At 46.4% G+C, this 12566-nt stretch overlaps 1 protein-coding gene across 2 annotated transcripts in view; it reads right to left on the bottom strand.

Moving 5' to 3' along the window:
- Positions 1-12566, bottom strand: part of LOC144496911 (complement C3-like) — an 83567-nt gene that overhangs the window by 55207 nt on the left and 15794 nt on the right. For both annotated transcript variants that reach the window (XM_078217526.1, XM_078217527.1), the window contains exons 5-7: positions 11455-11543; positions 5950-6032; positions 4034-4121 (exon numbers count right to left, since the gene is read on the bottom strand). In XM_078217526.1, coding sequence (XP_078073652.1) covers positions 4034-4121; positions 5950-6032; positions 11455-11543 — 260 coding nt within the window. The remainder of the gene's footprint in view (positions 1-4033; positions 4122-5949; positions 6033-11454; positions 11544-12566) is intronic.

Here is a 12566-nt window from a genome sequence, read left to right as displayed (position 1 = left end):
CACTCCCTCCCCCACCAGTGCACAGTGGCAACCGTGTGTACCATCTAGAAGATGCACTGCAGGAACTTACCAAGGTTCCTTAGGCAGCATCTTCCAAACTCACAACTGCCACCATCTAGAAGGACAAGAGCAGCAGATACCTGGGGACTTCACCACCTGGATGTTCCTCTCCAAGCCACTCACCATCCCAGCTAAGAAATATATCACCGTTCCTTCACTGTGGTTGGGTCAAAATCCTGGAACTGCCTCCCTATCAGCACTATGGATGCACACGTGGGGCAGAACGGTGGCACAGTGGTTAGCACTGCTGCCTCACAGCGCCGGGGACCCAGGTTCGATTCCCTGTTTGGGTCCCTGTCTGTGCGGAGTCCACACATTCTCCCCGTGTCTGCGTGGGTTTTGTCCGGGTGCTCCAGTTTCCTCCCACTGTCTGAAAGACATGCTGGTTAGGTGCATTGGCCATGCTAAATTCTCCCTCAGTGTACCCGAACAGGCACCGGAGTGTAGTGACTAGGGGATGTTCACTGCAATTTCTTGCAGTGTTAATGTAAGCCTACTTGTGACACTAATGAATGAACATAAAAACCTGCACCACCTGCACTGCATGGGTTCAAGAAGGCAACTCATCTGTACCTTCTCAAGGGCAATTAGGGATGGGCAATAAATGGTGGGCCTAACCGGCAAAATAAATAATTAAATGGCAGCTGGTGGAATATAAATTTCATTTTCAAAAAAACCTGGCATTGAAAGCTCAGTTCAATACCATGAATAACAGTCACAAAAAGAAAAACCAATCAGGTTCACTAATTTCTATTCGGGAAAAAATCTGCCATCATTACCTAATTGTGACTTCAGAAACAAAGCTCTTAACTTTTTAGGAATCAGAGAAGTATAGAATCCCTACAGTGCAGAGGGAGGCCATTCAGCCCACTGAATCAGGATCCAACTCTCTGATAGAGTGTCTTACCCAGGCCCCCCTGCACCCCCCGCCCCCCCGCCCCCCGCACCTATCTCCATAACCTCCGGCTGGAGGTCTGTGACCAGTGGTGTTCCGCAGGGCTCTGTACTGGGGCCTCTGCTATTTGTGATATATATAAATGATTTGGAAGAAGGTGCAACTGATGTAATCAGCAAGTTTGCGGATGACACGAAGATGGCTGGAATTGCGGATAGCGAAGAGCATTGTCGGGCAATACAGCAGGATATAGATAGGCTAGAAAATTGGGCGGAGAGGTGGCAGATGGAGTTTAATCTGGATAAATGCGAAGTGATGCATTTTGGAAGAAATAATGTAGGGAGGAGTTATACAATAAATGGCAGAGTCATCAGGAGTATAGAAACACAGAGGGACCTAGGTGTGCAAGTCCATAAATCCTTGAAGGTGGCAACACAGGTGGAGAAGGTGGTGAAGAAGGCATATGGTATGCTTGCCTTTATAGGACGGGGTATAGAGTATAAAAGCTGGAGTCTGATGATGCAGCTGTATAGAACGCTGGTTAGGCCACATTTGGAGTACTGCATCCAGTTCTGGTCGCCGCACTACCAGAAGGATGTGGAGGCATTAGAGAGAGTGCAGAGAAGGTTTACCAGGATGTTGCCTGGTATGGAGGGTCTTAGCTATGAGGAGAGATTGGGTAAACTGGGGTTGTTCTCCCTGGAAAGACGGAGAATGAGGGGAGATCTAATAGAGGTGTACAAGATTATGAAGGGAAGAGATAGGGTGAACAGTGGGAAGCTTTTTCCCAGGTCGGAGGTGACGATCACGAGGGGTCACAGGCTCAAGGTGAGAGGGGCGAAGTATATCTCAGATATCAGAGGGACGTTTTTTACACAGAGGGTGGTGGGGGCCTGGAATGCGCTGCCAAGTAGGGTGGTGGAGGCAGGCACGCTGACATCGTTTAAGACTTACCTGGATAGTCACATGAGCAGCCTGGGAATGGAGGGATACAAACGATTGGTCTAGTTGGACCAAGGAGCGGCACAGGCTTGGAGGGCCGAAGGGCCTGTTTCCTGTGCTGTACTGTTTTTGTTCTTTGTTAACCCTGCACATTTATCATGGTTAATCTACCTAACCTACACATCTTTGAATACTAAGCGTTAATTTTCCATGGCCAGTCCACTTAACCTGCACATCTTTGGACAATAAGGGGAATTTAGCTTTGCCAATCCACCAAACCTGCACATCTTTGGACACTAAGAAGCAATTTAACATGTCCAATCCACTTAACCTGAACCAGAGGAAGGAAACCAGAGGAAACCGGAGCACCCGGAGGAAACCCACGCAGACATCGGGAGAACTTGCAGACTCCACACAGTCACCCAAGGCCGGAATCGAACCTGAGTCCCTCGTGCTGTGAGGCAGCAGTGCTAACCACTGTGCCACCTTGCTGTTTTCAAGGGCAATTAGAGCTGGGCAACAAATGTTGGCCTTGGCAGTAACACCCAAAATTCCAGAAAGGAATTTGTTAAATGACCCATGAACAACTCATGTGTCAAGATGTAATTTTCTAACGCAATTTCTCCTGTCCGAAAGGAGCAAGAAAACCGAGGGTGGAATCTTCTGTGCACCTTGTGGTGGAGGTGGCTCACAATTGGCTGGCAGTGGGACCTAGTGGTCACACTGCTGTCAACAGGATTTCCTGTTGAGTGCACCCTCTGGATTGGGAGTTCGCTGTTGACGGGACCGGAGATCCTGCCGGCAGGAATGGCCAGGAAATTTTGGCCAGAATCGTAGAATCCCTAGAATCCCATTGAAAGAGGCCATTGGGCCCATCGAGCCTGTACCGACAACAATCCAACCCAATCCCTATCCCCACAACCCCACATATTTGCCCTGCTAATCCCCCTGACACTGAGGGGCAATTTAGCATGGCCAATCAACCTAACCCACACATCTTTGGAGTGAGGGAGAAAAATGGAGCACCCGGAGGAAACCCACGCAGGCACAGGGAGAACGTGCAAACTCCGCACAGACAGTGACCGAGGCCAGAATTGAACCCAATCCCTGGTGCCGTGAGGCAGCCGTGCTATCCACTCTGCCACCGCCACTGTATTGTGGCTTTGATACCAAATGATTCAAAGAATTTTTTTTACATTTTATTTTTAATCAGTGAACCCACCATCTATTGCATTTTAGATAGCATGTTGTGATTAATATCGAACCTATTACTAACTGCATTTGGACCAAGCATTCTCCGGGATTAGAAATACAGACAATGGAGGGTAGCGAACTGAAATGCACCGGTATCAGGCCAGAATCTGTGCTCTCGGCCATATGTCCAGCTGCCACATGTTGGCTAAGTACTTAATCCTTGACATGTATTCACAAAGCACTACCCACATGGATACAGACACTGATTATTGAGAAAAGATTCACCTTAAACCAACTTGTCTCCTGTAACACATCAGAGCTATACCTAATATCCTATGATACTCCCACATAGGGCGTCACGGTGACACGGTGGTTAGCACTGCTGCTTCACAGCGCCAGGGACCGTTCCGGGGGACCTGTCTGGGTGGAGTTTGCACGTTCTCCCTGTGTCTGCGGGGGTTTCCTCCGGGTGCTCCAGTTTCCTCCCATACTCCAAAAATGTGCAGGTTAGGTGGAATGACCATGATAAATTGTCCCTTAGTGTTAGGGGGATTAGCAGGGTAAGTGCGTGGGGTTAAGGAGATAGGGCCTCAGTGGGATTGTTAGTGGTGTAGGCTCGATGGGCCAAATGGCCTCCTTCGGCACTGTAGGGACTCTCTGACACTGCAGGAGATAGAGTTAAAGAATAGATCCTATCTATAATCCCAACATTACACTTTCACACACAGTAAAACATTCTCCTGAATTTCAAAAGTGACTTAAAAGCTCAGTCATTTAATCATTTCTATTCTGCCTTTTTCCCTGATCTTGGGTGAACTATCTTGGGACATTTCGTTAAATTGAAGGCACCTCAGAATTGGAAGTCATTATTTTTCTATCTATGTCAATAAAGTTTCTCTGTGTCTAATTATATGTTAGCGAGACTATGAATGCATTACTTACAGTGCTTGTACTGTGAATGCAAAGCTGTGATCGGTCACCGCGTAATACGAACGGTCTGGGATTATCCTCACATCAAACTTGGGGAACGCTGTAGAAATAAATCAGTTTTTTCTTACATCGCAGTTGCTTTTTTTACAAATCATTTTGAATCAGTGCCCTCTCGTTCTTGATCCTTTTACAAGTGGAAACAATTTTCCCCTATCTACTAGAATAGAACAGAATAGAATAGAATAGAATAGAATCCCTACAGTGCAGAATGAGGCCATTTGGCCCATCCAGTCTGCACCGACCACAATCCCACCCAGCCTCTATCCGCATAACCCTACCTATTAACCCTACTAACCTCCTAACACTAGCATGGCCAATCAACTTAACCCACACACCCTTGGACTGTGGGAGGAAACCAGAGCACCCAGATGAAACCCAGGCAGATATGGGGAGAATGTGCAAACTCCACACAGACAAGCTGGGAATCGAACCAGGGTCCCTGGCACTGTGAGGCAGCAGTGGTAACAACTGTCCAACCATGCTGCCCCAACTCTGTCCAACCATCTCATGATTTTGAACATCTCTTTTAAATCTCCTCTCAGCCTTCTTCTCTCTAAGGAGAACAGTCCCAACCTCTCCAATCTATCCTCATAACTGAAATTTCTCATCCTGGAATCATTCTTGTAAACCTTTTCTGCACTTTCTTGAATGTTTTCACATCCTTCCTATAGTGCGGCACTCAGAACTGTGCACAATATCTCAGCTGAGGACTACCTAGTGTCTTTTATAAGTTTAGCATAAGCTTCTTACTCTTATACTCTACGACCCTCATAATAAAATCTAGGATACCAGTGGCACAGTGGTTAGCACTGCTGCCTCACAGCGCCAGGGACCTGGATGAGATTCTGACCTTGGATGACTGTATGAAGTTTGCATGTCCTCCCCGTGTCTATCTGGGCTTCCTCCAGGTGCTCCTGTATCCTTCCACAGTCCCCATGTCTGCGTGGGTTTCCTCTGCATGTTCCCCCTGTGTCTGCGTGGGTTTCCTCTGCATGTTCCCCCTGTGTCTGCGTGGGTTTCCTCTGCATGTTCCCCCCGTGTCTGCGTGGGTTTCCTCTGGGCTCGCCAGTTCCCTCCCACAGTCCGAAAGACATGCTGGTTAGGTGCATTGGCCATGCTAAATTCACCCTCAGTGTACCCGAACAGGCACCGGAGTGTGGCGACTGGAGGATTTTCACAGTAACTTCATTGCAGTGTTAATGTGACACTGAAAGGTTGTGAATCTTGGAATTCACTAGCCCAAAGTGTGGCGGATGCTGGGCTAATGAGTAAATTTAAAAAGGAGTTAGACAGATTTGTAATTGGTAATGGGTTGAAGGGTTATGGGGAGAAGGCAGGAAAATGGAGATGAGGAGCATATCAGCCATGATCGAATGGCGGAGCAGACTCAATGGGCTGAATGGCCTAATTCTGTTCCTATATCTTATGAACTTGTGAACTAATAAATAAGGTTTAAACTTTAAAAACCTTTAAAAAATGCAGTTCTCACTTGACGAAACCTGAAAAACGGAACTACATGCTTGCTAAGAGGCAGCATGTAATAGACTTAAGCAAGCCCACAAACAAAGGATTGGATTAAAGATCTACTGTCTTGCCATATCTAGCCTCGAGCAGCTGTGGCCAACTGAACAATTATTTGGAGGAGGAGGAAACTCAACGAACATCCCTTTCCATGACTGTGGAATTCCATAAGTTGCGTGGACTGCAGTGGTTCAAGATGGCAGCTCACCACCACCTTCTAAAGGGGCCATCCGGGGGACCAATGCAGTGACACCCACATCCCATGAACAAATCGATAAGAAGACAGGCCCTGGTGAAGTAACTCAATCAGCGGCAATCTGTAGAAAACAAATGAAATACAAACTCACTGTAGTCCTGAACTTGAAACGATATTAGACCTTGATACTCGGAATTTTCATTGACTTTAGCCCGTATCTGATATCTTCCGGTCCTGTAAGTCAGTAAACAGCTTGTGTGATGAATCTTTCTTTGACTAAGTAAAGATAGCATTGAGGAACGTGGTTCAAAAATTTGGAGAAGGCACTTCCTTTATATATTTGCATTTCACAGTCATGGAAATCACTGGGAAGGCTCGCATTTGTTGCCCTTCCCTAATTGACCTTGAACTCAGTGGTTTGCTCAGCCATTTCAGAGGGCAATTAAGAGTCAACCACATTGCTGTGTGCCTGAAGTCACATGTAGGCCAGACCAGGTAACGATGGCAGATTTCCTTCCCTAAAAGACTTTAGTGAAATAGGTTGTTTTTTGCAACATTGGGTAGTTTCATGGTCACCACTCTGAATACAACCTTTGTTAATTCCAAATTAATTTAGTTAAATGAATTTAAATTGTCCCACTGTTGTCGTGAAGTTTGAACTTGACATCTCTAAATTATTAGGCTAGGCCTCAGGCCTTTTACCCCACTAACACAACCATCATGCTACTATATCTCATTGAAACTTACAGAATACTGAAAGACTTGGATAGAGTGGATGTGGAGGAAGATGTTTCCATTAGTCGGAGAGACTAGGATCCGAGGGCCCAGCCTCAGAATAAAGGCCTCGAACCAAGATGAGGAGGAATGTCTTCAGCCAAAGGGTGGAGAATCTGTGGAATTCATTGCCACAGAAGGCTGTGGAGGCCAAGTCACTGAGTGTATTTAAGACAGAGAGAGAGATAGGTTCTTGATTGGTAACGGGATCAAAGATTAAGGGAAAAAGGTGGGAGAATGGGTTGAGAAATATCAAATGGCAGAGCAGACCTGAGGGGCATAATGGCCTAATTCCGCTCCTATATCTTATGGTCTTATGGTACAATTATAGAACACAACTTAGTGTTTCTCCTCATTGAGACCAGAACACTGTCAATAAAATAAATCCTTACATACCAGTTTATCGTTGTTAATATTAAAAGCTTTTGATTAGTTAATGGTAACTCTCAGGTGACAAAATGTGCAATTGTAATATTGACCACAACAATGACTTCTTACAACATTCCTAAATTGCTAATTTAGGTTTATTCACCCTTAGTAAATATGAGCTTATCCAAAACTCTGTGCCCCGATCCTAACTCACACCTAGTCCAGTTTGACCTTCAGCCCCATGCTTGCTGACATACCTTGGGCCCCAGTCAAACAATACCTCACCTTCAAAATCATCATTGCTTTTTTTTTGCACAGCCAAAGAATCATAGAATTCCTCCAGCCATTCGGTCCATCGAGTCTGCACCAACAATAATCCCACCCAGGTCCTACCCCCATAACACAAAGTATTTACCCTTCTAATCCCCCTGACACTAAGGGGCAATTTAGCACGACCAATCCACCTAAGCCGCACATCTTTGGAGTGTGGGAGGAAACCGGAACACCCAGAGGAAACCCACAAGGAGAATGTGCAAACTCCACACAAACACCTGATGCCGGTATCGAACCCTGGTCCCTGGCACTGTGATGCAGCAGTGCTAACTATTGTGCCACCATGCTGCCCTCCATGATCTAGCCACTCCCCATCTCCATAACCTCCTCAAACCTTATGACACTCTCGAATCTCTGCGCTCCTCCCGTTCCAGCCTCTGAAGCTTTTTACCATTCTGTGCCTTCAGCTGCCTAGGCCAAAATCATCTGGAATTCCTTCTCCAAAGCTCTCCATCTCTCTCTCTCTCTCTTTCTCTTTCTGTCTACTTCACTTTACTCCTTTGAGAGACTCATTAAAACTTACCTCTCTGACCATGCCATCTCCTTATGTGGCTCGATGTTAAATTTTGTTTGGGCCGGCATGGTGGCACAGTGGTTAGCACTGCTGCCTCACAGTGCCAGGGACCTGGGTTCGATTCCCGGCTTGGGTCACTGTCTGTGTGGAGTTTTCACATTCTCCCCGTGTCTGCGTGGGTTTCCTCCGGGTGCTCCGGTTTCCTCCCAGACTCCAAAGATGTGCGGGTCAGGTTGATTGGCCATGCTAAATTGCCTCTTAGTGTCAGAGAGATTATGAGGGGATATGGAGTTACAGGGACAGGACCTGGTTGGAATTGTTGTCTGTGCAGCCTCGATGAGCTAAATGGCCTCCTTCTGCACTGTAGATTCAATTCTATTCTATAACACTGCCAGGAGACAGCTTGGGTATTTTGGGAAGTTAAAGGCAAGTTGTAGTTGGTGATACCAGACACAAGCTCCAATGGTTTCCTGGCTACCTAGCTGAATCAATGCATGGATCTCAAACTTCTTTTAATTCTGTCATGTGTCCCCAAATCGATCTGGTACCTCTTGGAGTTGATGATTCGAGCTTAATCCTGCTTCATCAATTGACCACCTTATTTTACCTCTCTCACTTTACTCCAATGCTTCCAATGATAAAGCACTTACCTCAAACATTTCTTTATCAACAACTCTTAACTTTTGATATAAATCTCAGGCAGAATTCTCCGATGTCATACATCCCAGCCCCCACTGCCAGCGAGAACGAGAAAATTTGGCCAAATCTCCATTCACTGCAGCGGGACTGGAAAATTGCAGCCGCGGACGAGGTCGGAGAATTCTGGCCCTGATTATCTAAACAATACATTCAAGATGTTCCCACAATCTCCTCGATCACCTCACTGGCATTCTCAGGCCAGATATAAGACAACTCTCATCACCAATCAGCAAAGCTTGGCTGACCTCTTAGCTTCCAACTTCCACTTTTGCTCAGAAATTTTGTCTTCCCGACCCTCCATTGCTGCATTCTCTTCAGACCGACCTCCCCATCTCTTTAATCTCCTCCAGACCTGTGACCCTCTGAGAGATCTGTGCCCCCTCTAATTCCCACCTCTTGTGCATCCCCAAGTTTAGTCGGTCTGCCACTGGTAACATTTGCCTGGGCCCCAAGTACTGGAATTCTCTTCCTCTACCTCTCAGCCTCTCTACCTCACATTCCCCCGACAGGTCACTCCTTGTAACTTACCTCTTTGACCATGTTTTTGCCCATCTGATCTAATAGTTCGACACATGTCTCAGTGACAAGCTTTGTTATTTAACGTTCCTGTGAAGCATTTCGGGTTATTCCACTGTGTAAATGGTAATCAGTATGTATTAATTGTTATTTATCTATTTATGGGCAGCATGGTGACACAGTGGTTAGCACTGCTGCCTCAAAGCACCAGGGACCCGGGTTCAATTCTCGGCTTGGGTCACTGTCTGTGCGGAATCTCTGTGGGTTTCCTCCGGGTGTCCCAGTTTCCTCCCACAGTCCGAAAGACGTGCTGGTCAGGTGCTAAATTCTCCCTCAGTATAACCGAACAGGCGCTGGAGTGTGGCGACCGGGGGATTTTCATAGTAACTTCATTGCAGTGTTAATTTAAGCCTATTTGTGAAACTAATCAATAAACTTTAAACTTATATGGCTACTTCGATCATTGGAACTCTTAAATGTGTCCTTTTAGTTCCTTCAGAGCTCTGAATATTCCACCCAACATGTTTGTCCCCTCCCTCCATGGTAATTGCCTTAATCTCTATACTCAAGGCACTCTCTGGTTAAGACCCAAGTTCAGGAACTGGCAACATTGATTTTGGATCTCATCCAATTTTCTTTCAAACCGGGTTCCACCCAATTCCATGAATTCCCATTTGGTTACAGACTGGGTCATGTTTAACCTCTAACCCATCCTGTCTACCAACAGAGGAGCCCCTGACTTCCTCCGGTCTATCTTCCCTACAACCAATTCCAGATTTTTAAATGTTGAAGCTGCAATCATCTAAACTCAACTTCCTGATTTATCTCATAGTTTCTTTCCATCAATCGATAGAGTGATTACAGTACAGGAGGAGGCCTTTCAGCCCATCATGTCAGTGCTGGTTGTCTCCAAGAGAAATGCATCTAGTGCCACTCTCCTATCTTTTCCCTCCAGCTCTGCGAATTTCCCTCTTCAGATAATGATTTGAGTTTCTTTTGGAAGTCACGATTGAATCTGCCTCCGCCACACGTTGGGGCAGCGCATCCCAAATTCTAACCACTCACTGCATTAAGAAGGTTTTCATGGGATCATAGAATCATAGAATCCCTGCAGTGCAGAAACAGGCCATTCCCACTCAGGCCCTATCCCCGTAACTCACGTATTTCCCCTGTTAATCCCCTGTCACTAAGGGGCAATTTAGCATGGCCAATATGGGTAGCACGGTGGTCCAGTGGTTAGCACTGCTGCCTCACAGTGCCAGGGACCCAGGTTTGATTCCCAGCTTGGGTCACTGTCTGTGCGGAGACTGCACATTCTCCCCGTGTCTGCATGGGTTTCCTCCGAGTGCTCCGGCTTCTTCCCACAGTCCAAAGATGTGTGGGTTAGGTGGATTGGCCATGCTAAATTGCCCCATAGTGTCAGGGGGACTAGCTAGGTTAATGCATGGGGTAGGGCCTGAGTGGGATTGTGGTTGGTGCAGACACGATGGGCCAAATGGCCTCCTTCTGCACTGTAGGGTTCAATGAATCTATGAATCCACCTAACCCACACACCGTTGGACTGTGTGAGGAAACTGGAGCACCCGGAGGAAACCCATGCAGACATGGGGGAGAATGTGCAAACACCACACAGACAGTGACCCAAGGCCGGAATTGAACCCGGGTCCCTGGCACTGTGAGGCAGCAGTGCTAACCACTGTGCCACCGTGTCACCCACAAGTCGCCTAATATTGCCTTTGCTTCTTTGGCCAATTGCTCACAATCATGGCCTGTTGGATCTCGACCCTTCTGCCAATGGAAACAGGTTCTCCCTATCCACTCTGAACAGAAACCCTAATGACATTGAAAATCTCTCTCAAATTTCTTCCCAACCTTCTCTTCTCCAAGGAGAACACCCCTAGCGCCTGCAATCTATCTATCTGACTGAAGCCCCTAATCCCTAGAACCATTCATAGAATCCCTACAGTACAGGAGGCGGCAATTTGGCCCATCGAGACTGCACCGACAACAATCCCACCCAGGCCCTTTCCCTGTAACCCCACGTATTAACCCTGCTAATCCCCCAGACACTAAGGGGCAACTTAGCATGGCCAATCCACCTAACCCGCTCATCTTTGGATTTTGGACACGTGACTCCTTCTCTGCAGCCTCTTTTAACGTCTTCTCATCCTCCCTAAAGCACGGTGCCCAGGACTGGACACAATGCTCTAGTTTTCCTTTGCATTTTGCAAGTCCCCTGATCTCCTGCACTGAGATCGTTCCACTTCAACTTGTTCATTTCCTTTGGAATGAATGAAATCAATGGGTTGGAAGAGTTTGGGTGCTGGTCGGGATTTACCCTGGTGAGGAGTCAATTCCTTCAGTGATTTCAGAAGGGGAAATAAGAGAAAAGAATTGCCAAACCGCACACATACAATGACATCAAGGAATAGGTAACAGATTGAGACATACATATTCTCTTGGAGGCTGATTTCACCGCTGTGTACTGGACTGGGCTTGTACGGTTCACGCTCACTTGCTAAGACAGTGCCCTGGGAATCCTGGAAAAAAGGACACTTGGAGATCAATAACTGCGGTGATCACCAAACCAAACAAAATGGCAAATTCTAATATCAGCTATAATGGCCGGGGGAGAAGGGTGGAGGGTCAATGTTAATGAAGTGTTAGTCACTACAATCTGAAATTTTGTTGCTATCTTCGCCTGTTCCAATAATGGTTCCCAGATATGCAAAATGTAAGTCACTCTCCAGTCCATGTCGAGGACTTTTGAATGGACTTTTGAATGGACCAACCTCACATTAAGTTGATCTTTCTCTACCCCTAGCTTATGACTGTAACACTACATTCTGTGCCCTCTCCTTTCCTTCTCTATGAATGGTATGCTTTGTCTATATTGCGTGCAAGAAACAATACTTTTCACTGTACATGTGAATTTATTATTGTCACAATACATGTGACAATAATAAATCGAATCAAATCAGGACGCCGGAACAAGACCTGACGTAAACCATTGACAGAAAAATCAGAAGTAATTCCAGGGAGGGATGACTCTGACCCATATCATAAAAACCATCAAAATTGGAGCAGGAGTAGGTGATTCAGCCCCTTTAGGCTGCTCTGCCATTCAATATGATCACAGCTGATCTCATCTCGATTTCAACTCAAGCCCGTTCACCACAGCCCTTCAAACCCATTACTAATTAAAAATCTGTCCACCTCTCCCTTAAATTTACTCAATGTCCCAGCATCCACCACGCTCTGGGTAGTGAATTCCACAGACTCACAACACTTTGAGAGAAGTCATTTCTTCTCTTCTCCATTTTAAATATGTAACCCTCAATACCAAAACTGTGGAGAGACAACAGACCCAACGTTTTGAGTCAGAGCATTTGAAGGGTCATCCAGACTCGAAACATTGGCTCTCTTCTATTATGTCACATTATCAGTAACCCCCACAGCTTGCCTCCTGGACTTGCAGGCTGTCCTGTCTGGAGACAATACACATCTCTTTAACCTGTGCTTAATGCTCCCTCCACCCACATTGTCTGTATCTTTAAGATCTG

The sequence above is a fragment of the Mustelus asterias genome, chromosome 8 (genome assembly GCF_964213995.1).
Source record: "Mustelus asterias chromosome 8, sMusAst1.hap1.1, whole genome shotgun sequence".
NCBI lineage: Eukaryota > Metazoa > Chordata > Chondrichthyes > Carcharhiniformes > Triakidae > Mustelus > Mustelus asterias.
This window is presented reverse-complemented; position numbering and strand designations above follow the sequence as displayed.